Here is a 21214-nt window from a genome sequence, read left to right on the forward strand (position 1 = left end):
TTTTTTTTGAAGTTATTCTTATAAATATTATATATCATTAATAATATAATTGATAATATAGAAATAAAATATTGATTTGACATTCGAAATAATAATAAAATAAATTTAATTTTAAAATACTAGTATATAAATATAAATATAATATATATATCATTTTATAAAAAATAGAATTTTTACATAATAAAAAATAAAAAAAACTAGAAATATTTATTAATTATTAATATAAAATCATTTATAATAATGTAAAGGAAATGAAAAAAATATTTATATATATATTATAATATTAAATCTATTTAAAATATAAAGGCCCCTTGCAAAAGTTAGTAGTAATTTACATAAATCTCCAAAGTGAATAGCATGAAAATATCGTCCAAATAGAAACGTGGCAAGTCACGGGTTTCAACTTTCATGTATATATATATATATATATATATCATTACCCATTTTATTATTTTTATAAAAATTGAACTTAGGGTGTGTTTGTTTGGGGATTTGGATTTTGAGGTAGGATTTGAATAGTAAAAGTTTTGAATTCGAATAGTTGTATGATGTGATATAAATAGGTATTGATGTAATATTTTGAATTTAAATTGATTTTTAGTATAATATAAAAAATAAAAAATAGGTATTTGATTTAATATTTTTTTTGGGAAAAAAATGAATGAACAGTGAATTTAAAATCCAATCCCCCAAACAAACACACCTATGAATATTTTATAGTAAATAGGAAAAATAATATTTTATTAAAAGTAATTATTATTTAGAATTGTGAGTGAGTTGTAACTATCATGTCATAATCCAAAAATCTATCATGATAAAAAATTGAATGTCCAAATTGACACGATTTCAAAAAATAATAAATACTAATAAAATTTAAAGCTGGAAGTTCTTGGGTAGTAGTGTTTTCGTGTTAAATTTTGGCACCCATACTGAGTTTATACACTATCTTACTATTTACTTCCTGTGAGAAACAGTGACACCAACGGACATTTTTCGAAACTTGAGATCATTTCGATCGTAGGCATGGGTGGCATTGGTAAGACTACTCTTGCTCGGAATTTGTACGACGATCCCTTAATTGTTTCTCACTTCGACAAACGTGGCTGGACGACAGTATCTCAAGACTATGATCTCAAGAACATTTTATTAGATCTTTTGCAATGTGCCATTGGATGCCTAATTAACCGATGAAATTCGCAACGAAGAACTTGATCGATTTACATGTCTTGCGATTATATCAAACGTTGTATGGTCGACGATACCTAACTGTGTTGGATGATATGTGGAAAAGCTTGGGATGAGTTAAAGAAGTGCTTTCCCGACGACTAGGGAATCGGGTTTAGCCAATTATGTAACTTCGAAAAGATTGCATCATAACATGAATTTGCTCGACGATCTTCAAAGTTGGAACCTTCTTTGAAGAAAGGTTTTTGGCGAAGAAACTTGCCCATCCGAACTCGAAAATGTTGGGAAAAGGATTGCGAAGAATTGTTCGGGGCTGCCTCTTGCAATTCATGTCGTCGGAGGACTTCTTGCTCAGTTAAATAGATTCGAAAAATCTTGGGAAAATATTGCGGATGAAGTAAGCTTAGTTGTCGCGGATGAACACGAGCATTTCTCGAGCATTCTATTATTGAGTTATAATAATCTTCCGTATCATTTAAGACCGTGTTTTCTTTATATGAGTGCATTTCCAGAAGATTGGAAGAGGCGGCGCAATTTTACTTAGATGAACTTGTCGATAGAAATCTTTTGTTAGTTATAGCGAAGAATTTAAAGGATCCGCGAAAAGCTATAAGGTGCACGATATGTTGAGGGACTTGTGCATTAGAAAAGCGCACGAAGAGAATTACTTTTTTAATTCGACAAGCGCAACCGAAGATCTTACAATCAAGAACAAGGTATACGTCGTCGCCTAAATGTTCATACTCGCAATGATCTTGAGCTAATTGCGAATTCAAAAGACTTGAGAATGGTTTATATGGTTTCCTAAATGGAGGGCTTATGTAACTACTTTAGATTTTTCGGAATTTCCGGTGCTTAGAGTTTTAAGCGCGGAAGCAATGGCTATATCTAAGGAAGCCGAGAAGCTCGTGAACTTGAGGTACCTAGCTGCGGATATCAATTCAATTTTAAGCTATGTAGGGGCAACTTTTCATAATCTACAAACTTTAATTGTCAAGAGATCAGTTAGAAACAAAGTACTTTCTTGGACATTGTCGAAAAGTGGCAAGATGATCATGAATAAGTGTAGTACAAAGACCCTATTCGCGATGCATGCCACGGTTAAGACATATCAAGTTTGTCGATATGTGTCCATATTTGGACATTCCTTACGACGAAGACGAAGAAGAAGATGGAGCGGTTCTTCTAGAAGATCGTCAAACACTCTCCTCTGTAGCCATTGATGACACCTTCCCAAAGGCTCTTAAAGTATTTCCAAACCTAAAGAAGTTGGGCATTAGTAAGGATACAAACATTACAATGTCTTCTACCATAGATCTAAGCTATTTGAGCAAGCTCGAAACACTATTTAGGGTGTGTTTACTTGCGAAACTTTGATTATAATTTTACTATTTTAATATTTTTTTTCTCCAAAAATATCAAATCAAACACTTATTTTTTATTTATTATATTTCACTAAAATTTAATCTTATATTCAAAACATCACATCAATATATATTTATATTATATCAAACAACTATTTCAATTCAAAATTTTACTATTCAAAATTAAAACTCAAAATCAAAATCTCACAAATAAACATACCATTACTTGTGAGATTTTGGTTTTGAATAGTAAAATTTTGAATTGAATTAGTTGTTTGATGTGATATAAATTTTACTATTCAAAATTAAAACTCAAAATCAAAATCTCACAATTAAATATACCATTACTTGTGAGATTTTAGTTTTTGGTTTTGGTTTTGAATAGTAAAATTTTGAATTGAAATAGTTGTTTGATGTGATATAAATATGTATTGATGTAATGTTTTGAATGTAAAATTTAATTTTAGTGTAATATAATAAATAAAAAATAGGTGTTTGATTTGATGTTTTTAGGGGGAAAAAAAGTTGGAATAGTAAAACGGAAAACAAATCTAACAAGTAAACAGTGTGTTTGTTTGTGGGTTTTAGTTTTTGGGTTTAGATTTTTGAATAGTAAAAAATTGAATTTGAATAGTTGTTTGATGTGATGTTTTTGAATGTAAAATAAATTTGTAGTATAATATAAAAAAATAAAAGTAATTATTTGATGTGATATTTTTAGAGGAAAAAAAGAATTTGAATAATAAAAATTTGTAGTAAAACCCACAAAAGAACACAACCTTAAATGCTCGTTCGATTTTGTCACCATGTCTCGTTCTTTCCTTTCTATCCTCATTTTCCCTCCTTCGCTCAAGAAGTTGACACTAAAACGATGTATAATTCCTTCAGATTTTATGGACAAAATTGGAGGTTTTCCGAATCTTGAAATTCTGAGATTGCGCAAGACCCTCTTCGAGAGCGCGGTGTGGGAGCCGAGGGAGGGGGGATTCGACCGGCTGCGGCTGCTGGTGCTGTATGACTTGAATTTAAAGAAGTGGAGCGGTGATGAGAGACATTATCCAAGACTAGAATGTCTGAATATTTGGAAATGTCCTCAGCTTTAGCAAGTCCCTTTAGGCATTGGAGACATTCTGACATTGCAAGTGATCAATGTGAGAAAAGAGATCAGTCCTTCTGCTGTGGAGTCTTTGAGGAGAATCCAAAAGGATCAGATTCAATATGGGAACCACATACAAGTTTGCTTCTTCCCATGATTGGTAACTTGTTAGACTCTATTATTTGAGCTCACCTTCATATATATATATATATATATAATCTACTTGTATTTGCATATTCTCATGTATGTGTGTGTTGTAATTTTCATTCTTCATGTTGATCATGGAACATCTATACTGTTACCCTGGTCGAATGTAATAGTTTGCAAATTATGCAAGCAAGAAAAGTTACACTAGACAAGAAGCATCAGTCTTTTAAGGAAAGTAGAGTAGGTATTGTTATAAATTCACCGGATAAATAATACAACACTTCTTGTGTTTTAGTAAAAATATACAGAATATCCTGTATTTTATTTATTGCGTGAAATCCACTTATGCTAATATAAAGTTTGCATGAAACACCTTCATTGTTCAAAAGTGATGTTTGGTTCTAAATAAATACCTACTACGCAAGTTTTATACAAATAAAAAACGTAAAATATCTAAATAACTTTTTTTGAATAAAATAAATAAATAAATGATTAATCATTTATTTTTTTATAATTTTTATAAAAAACAGATAACAATTTTGTGTCATTTTTACTAAAAATACAAGTGAGTATTATATAATTTACCCTAAATTCACTCCACATTTAATGCTCTATTATTTGCTTCTCTTTATTTGTTTGAACGAGTCGGAAGTACCATAATTGATCAAATGAAGTCTCTCATACTCTCCTACTAACATTTTAAAGTAGGTTTAGACAACTAAATTTTGAATGAAAAATAAATATTGAATATAATGTAAATAGATATCATATATGATGTTTAAAATATAAAGTATAACATTTTAATGCAAATTTTTTAATTAAAATAGCTATTAATGAATGTGATCTATTGTTGAGGGGAAAAAATCTTGATGATTGATGTGAAAACAGTGTTCAAAATATAAGTAAAGAGCGCCAAATTTTGCAGAAGTTCTCAAGATATCATTCTATAAAGAAATATATAGAAAGGTATGTATCACCAAAAAAAATTTCTGTGTGTTCCTTCGGGTTGTTCAATGTTCGAGAGACGTAATATATTACATGAACTTTAATGTCGTAATTCAATCAAAATCATACACACCCGTAGTTCATGCTTGCTTTTGATTTCTTGCATCAACTATGTATGTATATAACGTTGAGTCATGTATATACACATGTATAAATTACAGCGAGGCAATTCAAAGAGCCCGCGGACGAGTGCTGGTCTGATCTTGATGGCGATGAGCTGCCGCGATCCAAATGATAAGCAAAACCATGAGCACAATCGAGAGAGCTACAAACGATCCCCATATCATATGTAGTGATTTTTTCAAGGGCTTGCAATGATTGTCGAGGATCTTGGAGAAGGCATCTTTGATTAGCCGGCATTCGATTATGTTTTCCATCTCAGGGTATACGTCGAGCAGCCTTTGTATTGCAACTGAGTATGCTTGCACCATCCTGAAGTAGGTGCCTCGGATCATGATTCCTCCATTGCAAGTTTTTACCTCGTCGTCCGGACAAGCTACCATTCTTAGTACCTTCATGTTGGATTGATCAATCACTGTTAAAACGACATACTATATATCTATGTTTGGGTAAATTCTATCATGCTCCCATATCTTTTATTGAAAAATTACACAAATTTTATCTGTATTTTAAAAAACTCTACAAAGAACTTCAAATTTAATGAAGACTATGAAAAATTATACTACCTCCATCCCATAAAACCAGCACCATTTGTCTTTTGCGCCATTGTACTTAACATTAAAAATATCATTATATTTGTATAATTTACTCCACAAATATCATTGTATTTGTATTATAAGAGACTAATAGATGCATTTTTGTCATTTTCTCTTGATTTTTATTACATATTGATATAATAATTAACATTCAAATATCAACACTAAAAAAATGCATGGTACTCTTCTTATAGGACAGGGTGGTACAAAAATTTATTTGGATTTTGTAAAACTCTACAGTGAACTTCAAATTTAGTGAAAAATATGAAAAATTACATGAAGTTATCTATATTTTGCAAAGCTCTACAAAAAACTTCAATCCGTTAAATTTAGTGAAGAATATAAAAATCTACACAAGTTTATCTTGATTTTGTAAAACTCTACAAAGAACTTCAATATGTCAAATGTAGTGAAAATTATATTTCAACAACATATTTTGCATATTTGACCAAACAAGACTATCCTATTTCAGTTGCAATAGTAGCACGTGAAACATATTCTCTATTAAATTTTATCGGATGTGTGATTCTAGGTTGAGTTCAACATAACACATACAAGTCTTATGTAGTTTCTAAACCAAGGGGAGAATGGTTGGTCATTTTTCGACTAAACCGGAAAAGAATATGATCAGATACGCCAGATAAAAATAAACAAACAGATAGACACACTTTATTATAGAGTAAATAGTTGGATAATGGTTGTTACCCGTGGGATGTCTCCGATTTTGGTAGAGGAGGGGGGACAGTTCCATGGCTCGTAATCGTACATAGGTGCAGAGGCGAAGGGATTGCAGAACTGCAGAATGTCGCCGTATGAAGCTGTTATGTTTTCATTCACCTGCATTCATTTTATGAATATGATCACATACAACAGCCAACATTATTGGTGTGCATTATAAGTTGTTGTCATTGAGACAACCTTGTTGACAGAATCGTGTATGCCTTTGCCGACATTGATGAGGACTGACTGGGCAGATCTCAGTTTGTCGCAAGGCAGAACTGCGCTAAGGCTGTTGTTGTAAGGATCCCTTTCGAACCCTTCCAACGCTGTGCATGTGTCTCCTGCTAAGCTGCATTCATACATATATATATATTTAATGGCAGAGATCATTTTCATCTTGTCTTATTTCTCTTGAAGAAGAACCTACTTGTCGAAGAAGAAGTACACCCCGAAGAACAACCACGTGATGGTCACAAAAATCCAGCAAATCACGACAAGGCTGTGGAAACAAATCGATCTAATTCAGCTATACTAAATCTTCGAAAACTCCTATCTTCTCTAACCATCAATTATTTCAATATCAATACTTAGAAAATAAGTCCTTATATACTTACAAATAAACCGTCCTCCGAAACTTCAAAACTCCAAAGGCTGGCCGCAGATCCATGCAGACAAACAAACAAGTTTTCATACAATGTAATTACATGACACATACTTAGTATGGTGTTACTTTGACTCAATCAGCATATATAAAAAAGATAAACAACATATATTGTATATATCATAACATCTTTATAATTTTATACTGTTATAAAATGTCACATGCTATGTTATAACATAGTATAACCATATGCTTTCTATTTTTATTATATGTTGATTTGACTCGATTAGCAGAGAATTAGTGTCCTATATATATATACATATATGGGATTGGTTACAATTCTAAATTAATTTCAACATTTTGTATAACTACAAAGAATATCTGAAATATAAAAAAATTTATTTATGTATCAAAAGTATGTTAAAATTAAAAAAACATCGATAGTTTAGATAAGCAACATAAAGTTCGTTTAACTCTCAAAATCTAGAACAAAATTTGATCCTTATCAAAACAGCATATCACATATATGAACTCAACATATTAAACTAAAGATAAAAACATATAAATGGAAGCAAATAATAAAGGCGTAGACAATACATATTATATACATTATAACATATTTGGAAAGAGGTTACGACGCTGAATTTGAAAAATCAGCACATGTAAAATACAGAAACAGCCCATGCCTTTATTACATACAATACATGCTCTTTGTAATAAAGACATGTATTGTTTGTTCATAACTACAACGTGTGCTGTATGAGAGTATGTTATGTGCTAAAATCAATAGTTGTATGAGTTGTGTGAGAATATATTATGTATTGTTAGTTCATGTGCTGTATTTGTATTATATTAACGCATGTTATGTGCTGTCTGTGGTTACATCGTGTGTTGTCCGTCAGCATACAGTATGTTGTTCAGCTGTTGAATTTTATATCTACTTTTACTATATATATATACACACAGATGTGTAGTTAAGACATGAATCTTACCAAGTAAAGCAACTACAAAGATCAAAATTACCGAAACCGTCGCTGTAATAATCGTATACCTGCAAATCAAATGCATATATGTACACATCAACATAGACTTACAAGCACACATGGTAAGAATAAAGTAGATAATGTTTTTCGTCGAATTTTTGCATACACTGTGTGAAGGCCCTTTCGGATCAAGTATGTTATGTGGGAGGCCTGTTGCTGCAACTCGGCTGAGCGACCATCAAGCTCGCGCGTCGTGGAGTAAAGGAACTCAGTGGCTTTATTGCTCGAACCGACTTGCAGCAAACTGCTGTTGATGTGCTTGAATGCTCCACTTATGAGGCTTATGGAGTCTGTCGCCTCATTTGCTGTATCCGAAACCACGCCCACGATCTTCTCAGCTCTAACGTAGAACATTTTGTTCCCTCCAAAAACCATTCCACAAGCTGCTCTGAAATGGCCATACTAATGCACCATCACATCCAAGAATTAACACAAGACTTTAAAAAAATTTCAAATTTCTGTCGGTAGTCAATTATCAGTCTTGTCCTTTATATATAGAGATATATATGATTCTTCCATTGTATTTTTTCTCATGTGTCTAACAAGAAATAAGTATTATTGTTGTTGTCGTTGGCGTAGTTGTTGTCTTTTGTCTTCTGAATTCACATATAGGTTTTCTTTTGTGACTGAGAGGACAGAAAAATGAATTTTTACAAGATATATAACAAAAATGATAATTGATTATATCGTATAGAGCCAAAATTGCATCTTTCTCATATTGTTACATAAGTAAATTCTGCTATATCATAATACTAGAATGGAAGTGAGAATTCATCTAAGACTAACTTGTTCACTTTTGCATAACTCTACTGAAAGTACTCGTATCATTTCTAATAAAAATACATTATTTCTTGTTCCAATACATTTTCAAATAATGATAAATTAAATATTTTAGAATCATTTTAGCAATTCCAATTACTAACAATAAAAACCCCAAAATTTTCTAAACACTAAAAACCACGACCATTTGGTTCATGCTAGCATCATTTTTCGACTAAACAGAATTATAATCTAAAAACATTGAAAGAAATAAAAAAAGAAGCTCGTGTGCGACGAAGTAAAAAAAAAAAGTTAGCACTTACATTGCTAGAAGTGTAAACAAAACAGCCACAATAACAAGAGGGGGGCAGCGGGTGTCACGAGAATTTGATGTATGGTCGGCTCTTCTGTTTCTTCGACAACAAATGGCTCTTACAAGAGCGAATAGTCCATATAAAATACCACATAGGAGCCATACGACTGCAATGGCTATTCCATATATGCTTGTAAAAGTAGTCGACTGCGCAAGAAAAATACTAATTGCATAAGTATGAGGCTAAGTTTGAGCTAAAGCATGTGGCAATACCGAATACTTACACTCCAGTAATGCTTGTTTGTTATGTTATATCCTCCGCGATATTTGTTCAAGCCATCTAATGGATCTACTCTCGCCGTATCTCCCAAGTCCTTAGATTGTTCTGCTAAAAGTCGACCTGTAATATAAGTACACACACATATGATGGATCAAACTAATGTCAAGTTTGCGAATATTGTGTAGGAAATTGATGGTAACATTGAAATAAGTGACCTTTCGAACATTTAGACACGGCTAGAGTTCCTGAAACTTGAGTGAAGTTTAAGGCTATGATTATGGCGATAAGCGCAAGATGTTTTGCCAGCAACGATCCTCGGTAGGAATTCATTTCTTCTTACCTGTTAAATAAGAGAATCATTGGTGCAAGAACTTTCAAGATCTTTTGAAGCAAGTCATTTTAACATATGCAAATGCAACATGTTAAGTTTTGTTTCATTAAGGGCTCATTTAGGTCTCGGACTATTTATATTAATAAAATTCCGAAAACCATCAAATTCAAGATTAGTTTTTCAATTAATATACTACACAAAAAGATCAATACTTTATTCAAAACATTACATCAATAACTATTTTGATTCAAAATTTACTGATTTTGAATCCCAAATCCAAATTCAAACTTCAAAGAAACACGTCGCACCAAGAAGTTTAGACACATATGTATATATAAATAATGGAACTTCGAAATTAAATTAAAGAAAAAGAATTCTTGGCTACTCATAAAGTTTTGTGAGGGAAGCTCATCTCTAGAAAATGACTTTTATTTACAACAACCTCACTAAAGATTAATATCGAACTAAAATGATGTGAAGGTTCCATATAAACGAAGAACAAAAACTTTCATATTCTACTTAATGAGCTAAAATTGTTGAATAAATTACATGAAGCTAGATCCTCAATTACTTCAAATTGATTTTGCTAAAAAACTTAATATACATTTGTTTTTAACAAACGAAATACAAAGAGAAATTGATGTTTTTGTCCTCGACATACCATAAGTGTTACATAGTTTCAATTAATTTAGTCGAGCCATCATATGTATTAACAACATGAGTTTCTATACATGTGCATTCTTCGTCAATTCGAGAAGGAAAAATCCTTGCTTAATAATAGTTTGCTTATAACCAACTATTGATACGAATAAAATTGATCGATCGGATTTGTAGAGCATTTCTAAGCATTGTTTCCTAATTATTACATCAATAATGTAAGATTGCAACATCCATTGATTTAATAACTCAACTTTAATTCTTGACATTTCAAGAAAGGTAAATTCAACCTGATCTATATATATATATATATATATATATTTATCACTCACCAGTTTGCTTTCGACCGGTCTGAAACAATCGAAACAAACCATACCACGTCGCATAGTTAGCTTGTGATTCTGCAGGCCTCAAAAGATAAATATAAATCATGAATTATATACACTTTGATACAAATTGAACGTCCATTCTTTAGTTTTTGTTCATATATGCATGATGGGACAATACGATCAAATCGAATATTTATTATGCTCAAAATATCGACGAAAATTTGTAATCCCAAATCTTATTACATAAATACCTCGTACAAAATAAAAATCAAATATTCTTTCCCAATTGCATAAGATATCATAACAACCCATTCATTTTTGTGTTGATAAATATAACTTCGTGTTTTCGCAACAATTGCAGAAAATTGATTCTGATTAAGAATTATCGAAAACAAATTAAAAACAGAAGAATTAAAAAAATACATGATCCTAAATGTTGTAATTACGATTATGATATATATATATATATATATATATACCTACAGAGATGATTACCTGATCAAAAAGTGTGTATGAATTGAAGCAGGCATCTGTTGATTACTGAAATTCTGCAAAATAAGGGAATTATCTTCCCTCATTTCATCATCGTCGAGCTGCATGTTTCCTTTTATTCATTTTATTTTTTCTTTTCTTTTTCCCTGAAAAGTTTAAGGTATTTTATTTTAAATGGTAGAGAAATTTTGTTCTTCTCTTGGATTATGTAAATAATTTATATTTAACCCCCCTACAACAGTTTTTTTTTTTTTTTTTTTTTTTTTTTTTTTTTTTTTAAATTAAAAAAATAAATAAATAAAAAGAAACCCCTAAACCACAATTCATCCCATGAATTAGTAATCCAACCCATTTTTGTTTTCAGTTTAGTGTCTTAATCACTCCCCTTCTGCATCTATTTAAACACTCAAATTCACCTCCTATTTATAAACTTCTTGATTTGACATATTAATACTATATATATATATATATATTTGTCTAAAATAAATTAAAAAAATAAAATATTATTATTTATATTACCATGATTTTTTATATTTAACATAAAAAATCATCCACTTACAATAACCAATACGGTCGCTTATCTTACCAATATTCTCTTCATTTTGAGAAATTTTCATTTAGTTTTATTTATTATAAATATTTATTTGTTTGTCTATAGTATATATTTATGGTATTTTAAGATTTTTTTAATATCTTTATTTTTTTTAGTTATATTTGAAAGATAAATATATTTGTGTGTATATATAATTATAGTATATTATGATTTTCTTGTTTTCTTGATTTTTTTAATAGTTTTATTTTGGAATATATATATATATATTTATAATTTTATTTGGAAGGTATATGTACATAAATATAAATACTTATGATATTTTGATAATTATTTATCTATTTTTTATAGTTTCTTATGTATATATATATATATAACAATTTTAGATTTCTTTACTTTTTAAACTTTTAAGTTTAATTTGGAAGATATATACATTTATTATTTTATTTAAAAAGTATATTTTTGCATATTTATAATTATGATATATTGATATTTTTTATTTTTTATTTTAAAAATAGTAATTTTATTTGAAGAAAAATATAATGGTATATATACTATGGTGTTTAGAAATTATTTATTTATTTTTATAATTTAAATTGCAAGATATCTTATACCTCCTCTGTCTATAAAATTGAGGCTATTTTTTATTTTAGGCCGTAACATAACAATCATATTTTTATTTTCAATAAATTTATTCATCTTATATATATTTAATAAATATAAATTAATTTAATTAAATTTATAATCTTTTATATATATTACTCAAAATCACTCCATGTCTATCTCTTTTTAATAAACACATTTTTATTTACATTTAAAATTTTCTATATTTTATAAAATTGATTTATATTAATCATGAATAAATAACTAAATAAATAAATAAATTGTATTATATAAAATTTGACATATAATATCAATATTGTACGTAATTTATTGAAATATAATGTTTATAATATTTAATCACATATTTTAAATTTTATAAATTATATATATTAACTTTTATTTTATAAATATCAATAATACCATAAAAAAATAATAATAATATTATAAATATTATTATTAACTTACTAAAACTTCATTATCATAAATATCTTATTACTAACAAATGCATCAAGTGTTTCGATGTAATAATATATATATATATTACTATAAGAATGGTGTGAACCACATTACATAAGAAAAACCTTATAGTTCTTTTTAATAATAAATATTGGTTTGTTTGGTTGGGCTAAATAGTGAGAAAATTATTTTATTAAAATCATAATTTATAAGTTTTCGGAACGAATTCAAGGTAAATTATTACAATAATTTAGATTTTTAAATTTAAGAAAAAATAAATAATTTTTTTTATACAATGTAATTTTGAGATTTTATTATTTAAATAAGGTTTGTCTAACATATTTTTTTTTATATGATTCACAATATATATTTTATTCTCTTACAAAAATTAATATTTAACATAAAATATTATTAAGTAAATTATACTCATTTATCATTTTAGTCTCGTAATTGAGGCTGTCTTAAAATAGTATAGTTTCGCAAGTGACAAAATTTTTGCACATTTAGTTCTCCGGCGGCGGAAATGTCTGCGTGATACATACGGCATTCCGGAGGACATGTGTCTACTAGGTTAGTGTCACCTAGCAAACACGTGGATAATTTTTATTTTTTATTTTCTTTTTAAAAATAAAAATTTAAAAATATAAAAAATAAAATAGAAACAAAAATAAATAAAACAAAAAATAAAATAATAAAATAAAATATTAAATAAAATAAAATATAAAATAAAATATAAAAACTTACAAATTAATAAAAAATTTCAAAATCTAAATATTGCTTCAGAACTTCCAAAACTATTTTGAATAGTCTTGAAATTTTTGAAGTGAAAATTTCAAAGCTATTCAAAATAGCTTCGGAAATTTCGAGACTATTTAAAATAGTTTCAAAGTTTTTTAGACTTTTTAAAAACAATCACAAATTTTTAGCCTCGAATACCAATCGAAAGCAAATTCCAAGACCAATTAAAAAAACGTCAAATTTAGTATAAAATCCGAGGCTATTTTCCGAGACTAAGAGCAAATTTTCTAATAGTGAACCCTACAATCTAGATTGACTATGATCGGACGGTCCACAACAAATCAGTACCCTATTGATGCATTATGCATCAGCAGGTAACTGCCTCCATATTTTAAATTACTTTTGGCAACAATGTATTAACAATGCTTTTGTATACAAAATATTGGGCACAGATCAATTTTCGAATCCGGGTAAGTCAACGTGATACTAATTTGACCCGATCAACATATAATATACGAGTAATCAATATATATATATTTATATATATCTCAATATATTTATAATAAAACATATATTATATTATAATTAAGCATATGTTATATTATAACTCAGCATATATTGTATTATATGTAAATATATGTTGGTTATATGTATAACATATTGTGATACCCTCCGAGTTGGTTAATTACTTGGCCAACTCCTGTACGTGGATGTGCTGATATTAAGTCATTCGAGTTGATTAGAATTTAAATAGATTGAAAGAGAGTCCTACTGATGTGAGGATGATGTGAGGATGGGTGACTCATGGGAAGTTTCCCAGCTATGTGTGAACGAGAACAGAAGCGTGCTGAAAGGGCTTAGCATTTGACAATCCTTTTCTAAAGTGGGGATGTGATACCTCGAAGTTAGGTCGTTGTTTAGCCAACTCTCTTATGTGGATGAAGTCTCTCAAGGTGAGCGTGAGTAAGGACAAAAGCGCCATGAAAGAACTTGTGTTGACCTGTGGAACCAGTCCGATTCTGATACGCCCGACTTTGCGTAGTTTGCAGACCCAAAATATTATATAAAATATTTATTTTTGATTTAAAATAGTATAACAAGGACTTTTTCTTCTTCTTCTTTTTTTTTTAATACTATTTTTTTAATCAGCACCGATAAAAGATACATAGCACATATCTTTGTTTTAAATAGCACATGTTGTGTGTACTGTGTGGAATAAAAACATCCGTTGTTATTTATACTTATAATGTGTGTTGTATAGAAGTATATTATGTGATAAAATTAATTGTTATATATATTGTGTGAATCTATATCATGTATCATATATTGCATTTGTATTATATTAATATACATATAATGTATTGTTTGTAATAATATAGTATGGGTCTGTTAGTACACCATGTGCTATCCATACAAGTGATGAATTGTGATTTCGCAAGAGATGGCTTCGTAGTGTAGGATTGGACTTATGAGCGTGAGGTCATCGCCCCTTGTCTCTAAAGCTCCAAAACATACATATATGTAAAATGCATTTTAAATAGCATATAAAATATAATAGACAATACACGCTAGTAATCTATGGTCAAAGTATATTTATGTGCTGACCCAGAAGAATGACTTCGAAAAGCCAAAGAAACATACCCTATTTTATTTTATTCTTTTAAAAGTAATTTCGAACAAATCTAATAGTCTGCAAACTGGCTAGAATAAAAAAGATTTCATTCTTCTTTTTTTTTTTTTTTTTTTTTGGAGGATTTAAATTCTTTACATCATATCAAAGACCATCTCATGTTTGCTTACTCTACCATGGATTCACTAAGCAGATTGAGATCTACACATCTCATCATGTTACAAATTACCATTACTCAAAATATCGAAGAAGATAGCTGCAGCAACCATCTACTCCCTCCTCACTCACCCTTCTTTTAATATTTTGTTGATTCCGAAACAACAACATTGCTAAGGATTTGCTTGAAGCCTACTTACTACAACTTTTCCCGTTGTCGCCAACAGACACCGGCAATTTCTGAATAACTGTGAGTTGTCGAGAGAGGCGCCATTATATCATTGGATTGGGAATGCCGAGGGAGGAAGAATGGAGTTGGCGAGATCTTCGTTCAGTTTAGGAAGCGGCGGCATTTTCTTCATGGCTGGCCCCATCTCGTTCATGCTGAACATCGAGCGACATATGGTGAAAAAATTATATAATTCGTAAACATATCCGTAAAAAATTAAAGAACATAAGTTTGAAGCTCGATTCTATTGCCATTGTAACGCATACCGGTCTTTTTATCTATTTTCCGACTAAAATGTGACTATGGCCCTTTGCACCGAAGGGTTAACTACTATCATCTTACAAAATATTGCATTTTACTTCATACGGTTTTATAGTTTTAAGCGTGAAAGTACTTAATGTAACACGAGACTAGGTAGATGATGTGCATTGTTATACACCCTTCGTCCCATATAACATGGACGCATTACCGTAGATACGAGAATTTAGGTAAAATATAATTAGTAAGTAATTAAGAATTGTACGAGTAAAAATAATTATTATATAGTAAAAATAATTTTAGATTAAGATTAACATAACTAAATAATTTAATTAACATTAAAAAATATATAATTTCAAATGTGATTAAAGTGTATAATTATATTTAAAAAAAAAAAGAAATGACAAATTATGTGAGATAAATGAAAATAGAAAATAGGGACAAATTATATGAGACGGGGGGAGTATATGCGATGAAGAATGTATTGCACTATGTATCTCAAGTTCTACTTATAAAGATCGAATAATTAAATGAAAGTGTGACAAAGATATGGGACATACTTTGTTAATATCTTGAAGATGTTGTCTCGAGCTTGGCTTAGAAGGTTGATGTTTTCGTGTATCTGCAAAAGGATGAGAGAGTGGTTATTTCCGATTCATTTTAATTCTTAGTCTATCAAGGCTATGCTTAATTTCCAAAACTTCATGTTGTTGTTTAGATGCTCTTTTGCCGCGCAATAAGCATTGCTAGAGAGCTAGTAAAGTTGCCATAAACATATGGAAACAACAAAAATGTTTGAAGGGTAAAGAAAGCGTGTAAAAAATAAATAATTAACCTGATGCGTCGCAAGATTCGAAGATATCTGTTTAAAAACCCAAGCATTTTGCTGAAGAAGCTGCCGAGTGTTTCCAGTAATGACTGCACAAAACAGATCAACAATGTGTTAGACCATTTTTGGATCCAAAGAAGAATCGAAAACACTTGAATATGGCCAAAAAAAAGAATGAATTTAGATAAATAATTGATGTAGATGTCAAGTTCCAATAAGACTTCATTCTTGCACAAAAATTATCTTTTTATTTATTTCATCTAATCCATGACCGGCGAATAGGCGAACATTAGCAGACATCGTTCAACAGTGAAATAAAAAGCTTACAAACAAATGGAAAGCAACATACAAAGCTAGATAATTTATCAAGGGAAAAGCTTTGATTAATTCAATCAATAAATGAAATTTGTATTCATGCAATCATCGAATGGAAGGACTTTAAATTACGAATAGCGAAGACAAAAAACTTCGAAACAAGTCATGAAGAAAACATAAACAAACCATTATATGATACGACGTCGTCATTGCAATTAGATTTGAATCCTGGAAATTGTGACAAACCAGATTGGATGCCTAACCGAGAAAGTCTCGGTGAAGAATCGATGACCTTTTCCTGAGAGAACAAACAGCAACATTCATTGAGCTTATAAAGACACAATTACAACCTCTTCTCAATGTTTGAGGAAAATGGAATCTCAAACCTTGTAAGAGATTAAAAGAGAATATGTTGTCTCAAATCTAAGTTGGTGTTCAAAAGTTTTCATCTACAAAAACAAATATTCCTCTGTCCGGGATAATTATGTCATCTTTCCGATTCTTTTTTTATTGTCAGCTAAACTTATACAATTTCATCTACCTAAAATTTTATTACCCCTCGTTTAACACTTAATAATCAATTTGTCACTATTTTTTCTACTTACCCTACTATTTTTTTTTATTAACTTTACTTTCCATAATACTTCCATTTTATTTTTTAACTACCCCACTTTTACATTAAAATACGATTATTTGTTATGCTACATAAAGATCTCGGACGGAGGGAGTAGCTTATTACACTCGAGGATGCAATATATCATCGTTTCTCCATCATTTTTTGGTCTTATACTTGGTGAATATGGACAAAAATTGGGGCATCTATTACAATGCACTCTAGGAACCGAATGCCGATGACTTGATGAGAACCGTAATTTAATTAGACGAAGAAACTATAATAATTTTTTATGTACATTGCTATATTCTAGTTTATATGTTGTAAGAATTTTTTTGATGCTATGCAATGAAATTAGGCCAAATGTTGTTGCTATGAAACTATCTCTTTTCGAAGTATTAATAAAAATCTAGAAGAGAATATGCTTACCTTTCTGTCTTTGATCTTTCTTGCATTGGAATCGTCTTTTCTTCGCTTGCTAATTTCTTTCTTCTGCAAAGATCAATAAATCACTCGGGATTATACACAAAAATTCATATTGTTTAGAACCAATCGATCAATATCTATCACACATAACATTCTTTAGAACCTTATTTAAACTTCTAGAGACAAATGTCGATTGCTAAATCAATTCATCTCATTAAGTGACAAAGATGTGAAGCTCAAATCTTGTCGGAGAATTACATTTCCATGTCCTAATGATGCTCAAATAAATCCTTTAGAAAACTTTAAAAACTTTAGTCGAGTTGTTGGAGTAAAACTTACTGTCATCCATCTGCAGCGTAACGCCACATCTCGCACAGTCTTATTTTTTAACTGCACAGCAATCTTCGCATACCGGATAATGTTCGACTCAGTAGCAAATCTGCAGGCATCAATAGGAACACAAAATTCATCCAGCCATTCCTCAAAACAGAGAAATTCAAAAACAAAAATTCCAATAATGAAAAATTAAAAAAACCAAATGGTCTAAAAAGTAAAACAAAAGTTTCATATACATCCAATTTCTTCTCTCCCTAGAGATTCGAATGTCGCCATAAAATGGTGTAGACTCAAACCAGCATTAAGTTTAGATTAGAAACAGAGACAACTTCCGGCGAGCGAACTATTATTACAAACAATTCGAAACTAAGGTTTACAAAAGATTTGGACACATGTTATCCAATACTATATGTCCAAATTACAATCACATGCTTCTTCGGCCGTATTTTTTTTTTTTTTTTTTTAATAATGTGGGAATCTACAGTCGCTACTTGTTCGGGTGTATTTTTGTTTTACCTACCAACAGCTTAAGGACAAATCTGTGCCAAGCCATATGGCGAGTTCTTGAAAAACCCGACAATCTACCTAGTAAAGATGGATGCTCACAGCCTAAAAGCAACTGGCAGTTGACATGTCCTAAGTTTGTTCCTTGTAAGCACATGATCAGCATATGCTTCTCAATCAATGCATAAGAAAAAAATAATCACGACAGCGGTGCAATTAAATACATTTCCTACAATAAATTAGAAATCACACACACACACACACATATATATATATATATGTATGTATGTATCCCCCAACTTGCAACCCCACCAAAAGTCAAAACCAATGCCAAAAAACAAAAAAGGAAAAAACATCTGAGCTAGATCCACCATTTATGGAGATTAGGGAAACCTACATGAATAGAAAATTTCATGTTCTTTAAGGTTTAGAATCATGTCCGAGTGGAGGATTATATCCAAGAAGACGAATTATATACATATTTATATATGCATGTATGTATATGTATATATCTAAGATGACTTTTTAAGATGTAAAGCAGACTCCATCTGGAAGAAAAATAAAAAATGAAATTGGTTGCAAAGAAAGAATTGCAGAAGAAGGCACAAAAGCAAATTAGAAAGAAACTTTACTCAATATCTATATATATATATATATATACATATATGTTTATGTATATCTGATCCTCTATTTAATTTAGGATCAAGAACCAGAAATGAAATTTTAACCGAACTAAACCAAGTAATTAATTAAAATCTCCTAACTTTTGAGAAAGCCAAAATCAAATTAACACACATGCATAATCAATCAGAGTTTCTAATCAGAACAACAAAAAATCAATCTGTTAGAGAGGGAGGATCTTTTCCAGAACAAAAAAAAAACTTAAAAATTTAAAATCAATGAACAATCAAAACAAGAAGAAGAAAAAAAGTCGAAATAAAATTGAGTTGAGATTGAATTACTTGGATAAACCCTCCTCGAGAAGAGTCTGTTCCTCAGGGGTCCAATCCATGGAGATGGTCTGCTGGTGCTGGAAGGTGGGGACGCCCCACTCACCATGCACAGAGCTGCCATTGTAGGACGAAGCTGCAGAGTGATTATTGCTGCCTTCTCTGTAAGTGCCACTGGAGCTAGCCATGGAAACACAAACATGCACAGAAAACCTCGAGGTCGAGATTGGGAAGAATTGGATAACTATGTACCTCAAGTGTTGGATTGAATTTTGAAAGAATGAAAAATAGTATTAAATAAAAGGGGAAAGGAAAAGGAAAGCAAAAAATGAAGAAGAACAGGAAGAAGAGAGGGCTTTTTAAATTGAGGGTTTATAGGATTGGAAGGAGAGCTAAACTCGAAAGATTCCTTCACGCTGCTATTGAACGGCACCAAAGTGGAGAGAAAGTGAACGCAGGAGGAAAATATAATATATATATATATATATATATTATTTTAATAAAGAAAGAAAAAAAGAAAAAAAACTTAATTTTAAGGAGGAATCTGTAGAGAGAGGGAAAAAGAAAATATAATAAAGCAGTAAGGTAAGGTGCGTATGGAAGCAACTTTTTTTTGGTGTGCCTCTATTTATATAAATATATACGAAGGCGGCTACAGTGTTAGAATCTCAAATTTAGTGCTGTGCCGAACAACGCATAAATAATTAGCAAATAATATGGTGTAATGTTAGTGACAGCGTATCATTTATATTACAAACAACATATATATATATATATAGCTAGCAAATAACACTCGATAACGCTAGTGACAACATCGTTTATATTCATATAATACAAATACAACGCATGAACTAACAATACGATACGATAATTCTCACACAGCACATACAGTAGTTCATTTCAGCACATGACTGACATTTTGTACAACACACGCATAAAATTATAAAAAAACATCACATAGCATGATTACAAATAACATGTGCTGTTTTTAATAAAAACTTGTGTTATTTTTATATTTTATGGGTGCTAATTTGACCAAATCATCACTGTAACCTCACAATTAATTAATTAATTAATTAATGCAGAGAAATATATATATATATATATATATGTATTTGTGGAACACTACAGGAAATAATTCAGATCGAGGTTGTTTGGGAAGTGGAGGCTGACGCATTGACAGCAGCATCCATGGCAATTTTATTTTATTTTTTATATATACCTTTAGAAAAGGAGAATTAAAGATTTAGAGGTTCTTTATTTATTTCAATGCTTACTTTTGTCTTGTTTGGTAGTTGCCCTAAAAAAATCAATAAAAAGCTTCTTCAATTCTCAGTCGGGTATACAGAGCTATGACAGTCAATTCGTATCGAGTTGAATATTTTAAACGGGTTAAATTATTCAATTTTAACCAGACCCATCTACTATTGTATCAAATTTGAGTTGATCCATTTATTATCGTGTTGAATTCGAGTTGACTTGTATTGACTAGTATACAGAATTAACTCGAATTTTTTTATTCAAATTAAATTATATTTTGTTGTGTGTTATCTTTTTATGTTAGTTTTTATTAATTTGAACGT

At 30.2% G+C, this 21214-nt stretch overlaps 3 protein-coding genes across 3 annotated transcripts; 1 reads left to right on the top strand and 2 right to left on the bottom strand.

The window, feature by feature from the left end:
• Positions 1-1023: 1023 nt before the first annotated feature.
• Positions 1024-3802, top strand: LOC127252941 (uncharacterized). The gene is made up of 7 exons (XM_051277328.1): positions 1024-1113; positions 1427-1582; positions 1666-1799; positions 2045-2104; positions 2292-2464; positions 3438-3556; positions 3653-3802. The coding sequence occupies exons 1-7, from the start codon at positions 1024-1026 to the stop codon at positions 3800-3802; spliced, it is 882 nt and encodes a 293-aa protein (XP_051133285.1).
• Positions 3803-4967: 1165 nt separating this feature from the next.
• LOC127252942 (uncharacterized) lies at positions 4968-9559 on the bottom strand. Its single transcript, XM_051277329.1, has 9 exons — positions 9445-9559; positions 9234-9349; positions 9073-9156; positions 7986-8279; positions 7827-7885; positions 6661-6732; positions 6432-6582; positions 6219-6350; positions 4968-5309 (listed from the first exon to the last, which is right to left on the bottom strand). Exons 1-9 carry the CDS (start codon positions 9557-9559, stop codon positions 4968-4970), a joined length of 1365 nt encoding a protein of 454 aa, XP_051133286.1.
• Positions 9560-15101: 5542 nt separating this feature from the next.
• LOC127253122 (uncharacterized) lies at positions 15102-20100 on the bottom strand. The gene is made up of 7 exons (XM_051277559.1): positions 19644-20100; positions 18181-18280; positions 17845-17907; positions 16989-17100; positions 16494-16576; positions 16219-16280; positions 15102-15555 (listed from the first exon to the last, which is right to left on the bottom strand). The coding sequence occupies exons 1-7, from the start codon at positions 19817-19819 to the stop codon at positions 15450-15452; spliced, it is 702 nt and encodes a 233-aa protein (XP_051133516.1). The 5' UTR covers positions 19820-20100; the 3' UTR covers positions 15102-15449.
• Between the last annotated feature and the right edge of the window lie 1114 nt (positions 20101-21214).

Source organism: Andrographis paniculata, unplaced genomic scaffold (assembly GCF_009805555.1).
Source record: "Andrographis paniculata isolate CXL003 unplaced genomic scaffold, ASM980555v1 Contig49END, whole genome shotgun sequence".
NCBI lineage: Eukaryota > Viridiplantae > Streptophyta > Magnoliopsida > Lamiales > Acanthaceae > Andrographis > Andrographis paniculata.

Bases quoted from the DNA above. Each gene is read 5' to 3' on its own strand.
- LOC127253122 (XM_051277559.1), bottom strand. From the start codon at position 19,819: ATGGCTAGCTCCAGTGGCACTTACAGAGAAGGCAGCAATAATCACTCT. The intron at 17,908-18,180 runs GTAAGTTTTACT...TGATCTTTGCAG, and splicing joins TACGCTGCAGATGGATGACA to AAGAAAGAAATTAGCAAGCG. The intron at 16,281-16,493 runs GTTAATTATTTA...ATCCTTTTGCAG, and splicing joins CGAATCTTGCGACGCATCAG to ATACACGAAAACATCAACCT.
- LOC127252941 (XM_051277328.1), top strand. From the start codon at position 1,024: ATGGGTGGCATTGGTAAGACTACTCTTGCTCGGAATTTGTACGACGAT. The intron at 1,583-1,665 runs GTAAGCTTAGTT...GTATCATTTAAG, and splicing joins GGGAAAATATTGCGGATGAA to ACCGTGTTTTCTTTATATGA. The intron at 3,557-3,652 runs GTGCTGTATGAC...CCTCAGCTTTAG, and splicing joins TCGACCGGCTGCGGCTGCTG to CAAGTCCCTTTAGGCATTGG.
- LOC127252942 (XM_051277329.1), bottom strand. From the start codon at position 9,559: ATGAATTCCTACCGAGGATCGTTGCTGGCAAAACATCTTGCGCTTATC. The intron at 9,157-9,233 runs GTAAGTATTCGG...TTTCTTGCGCAG, and splicing joins CAAACAAGCATTACTGGAGT to TCGACTACTTTTACAAGCAT. The intron at 8,280-9,072 runs GTAAGAGCCATT...ATGGTGCATTAG, and splicing joins TATATGGACTATTCGCTCTT to TATGGCCATTTCAGAGCAGC.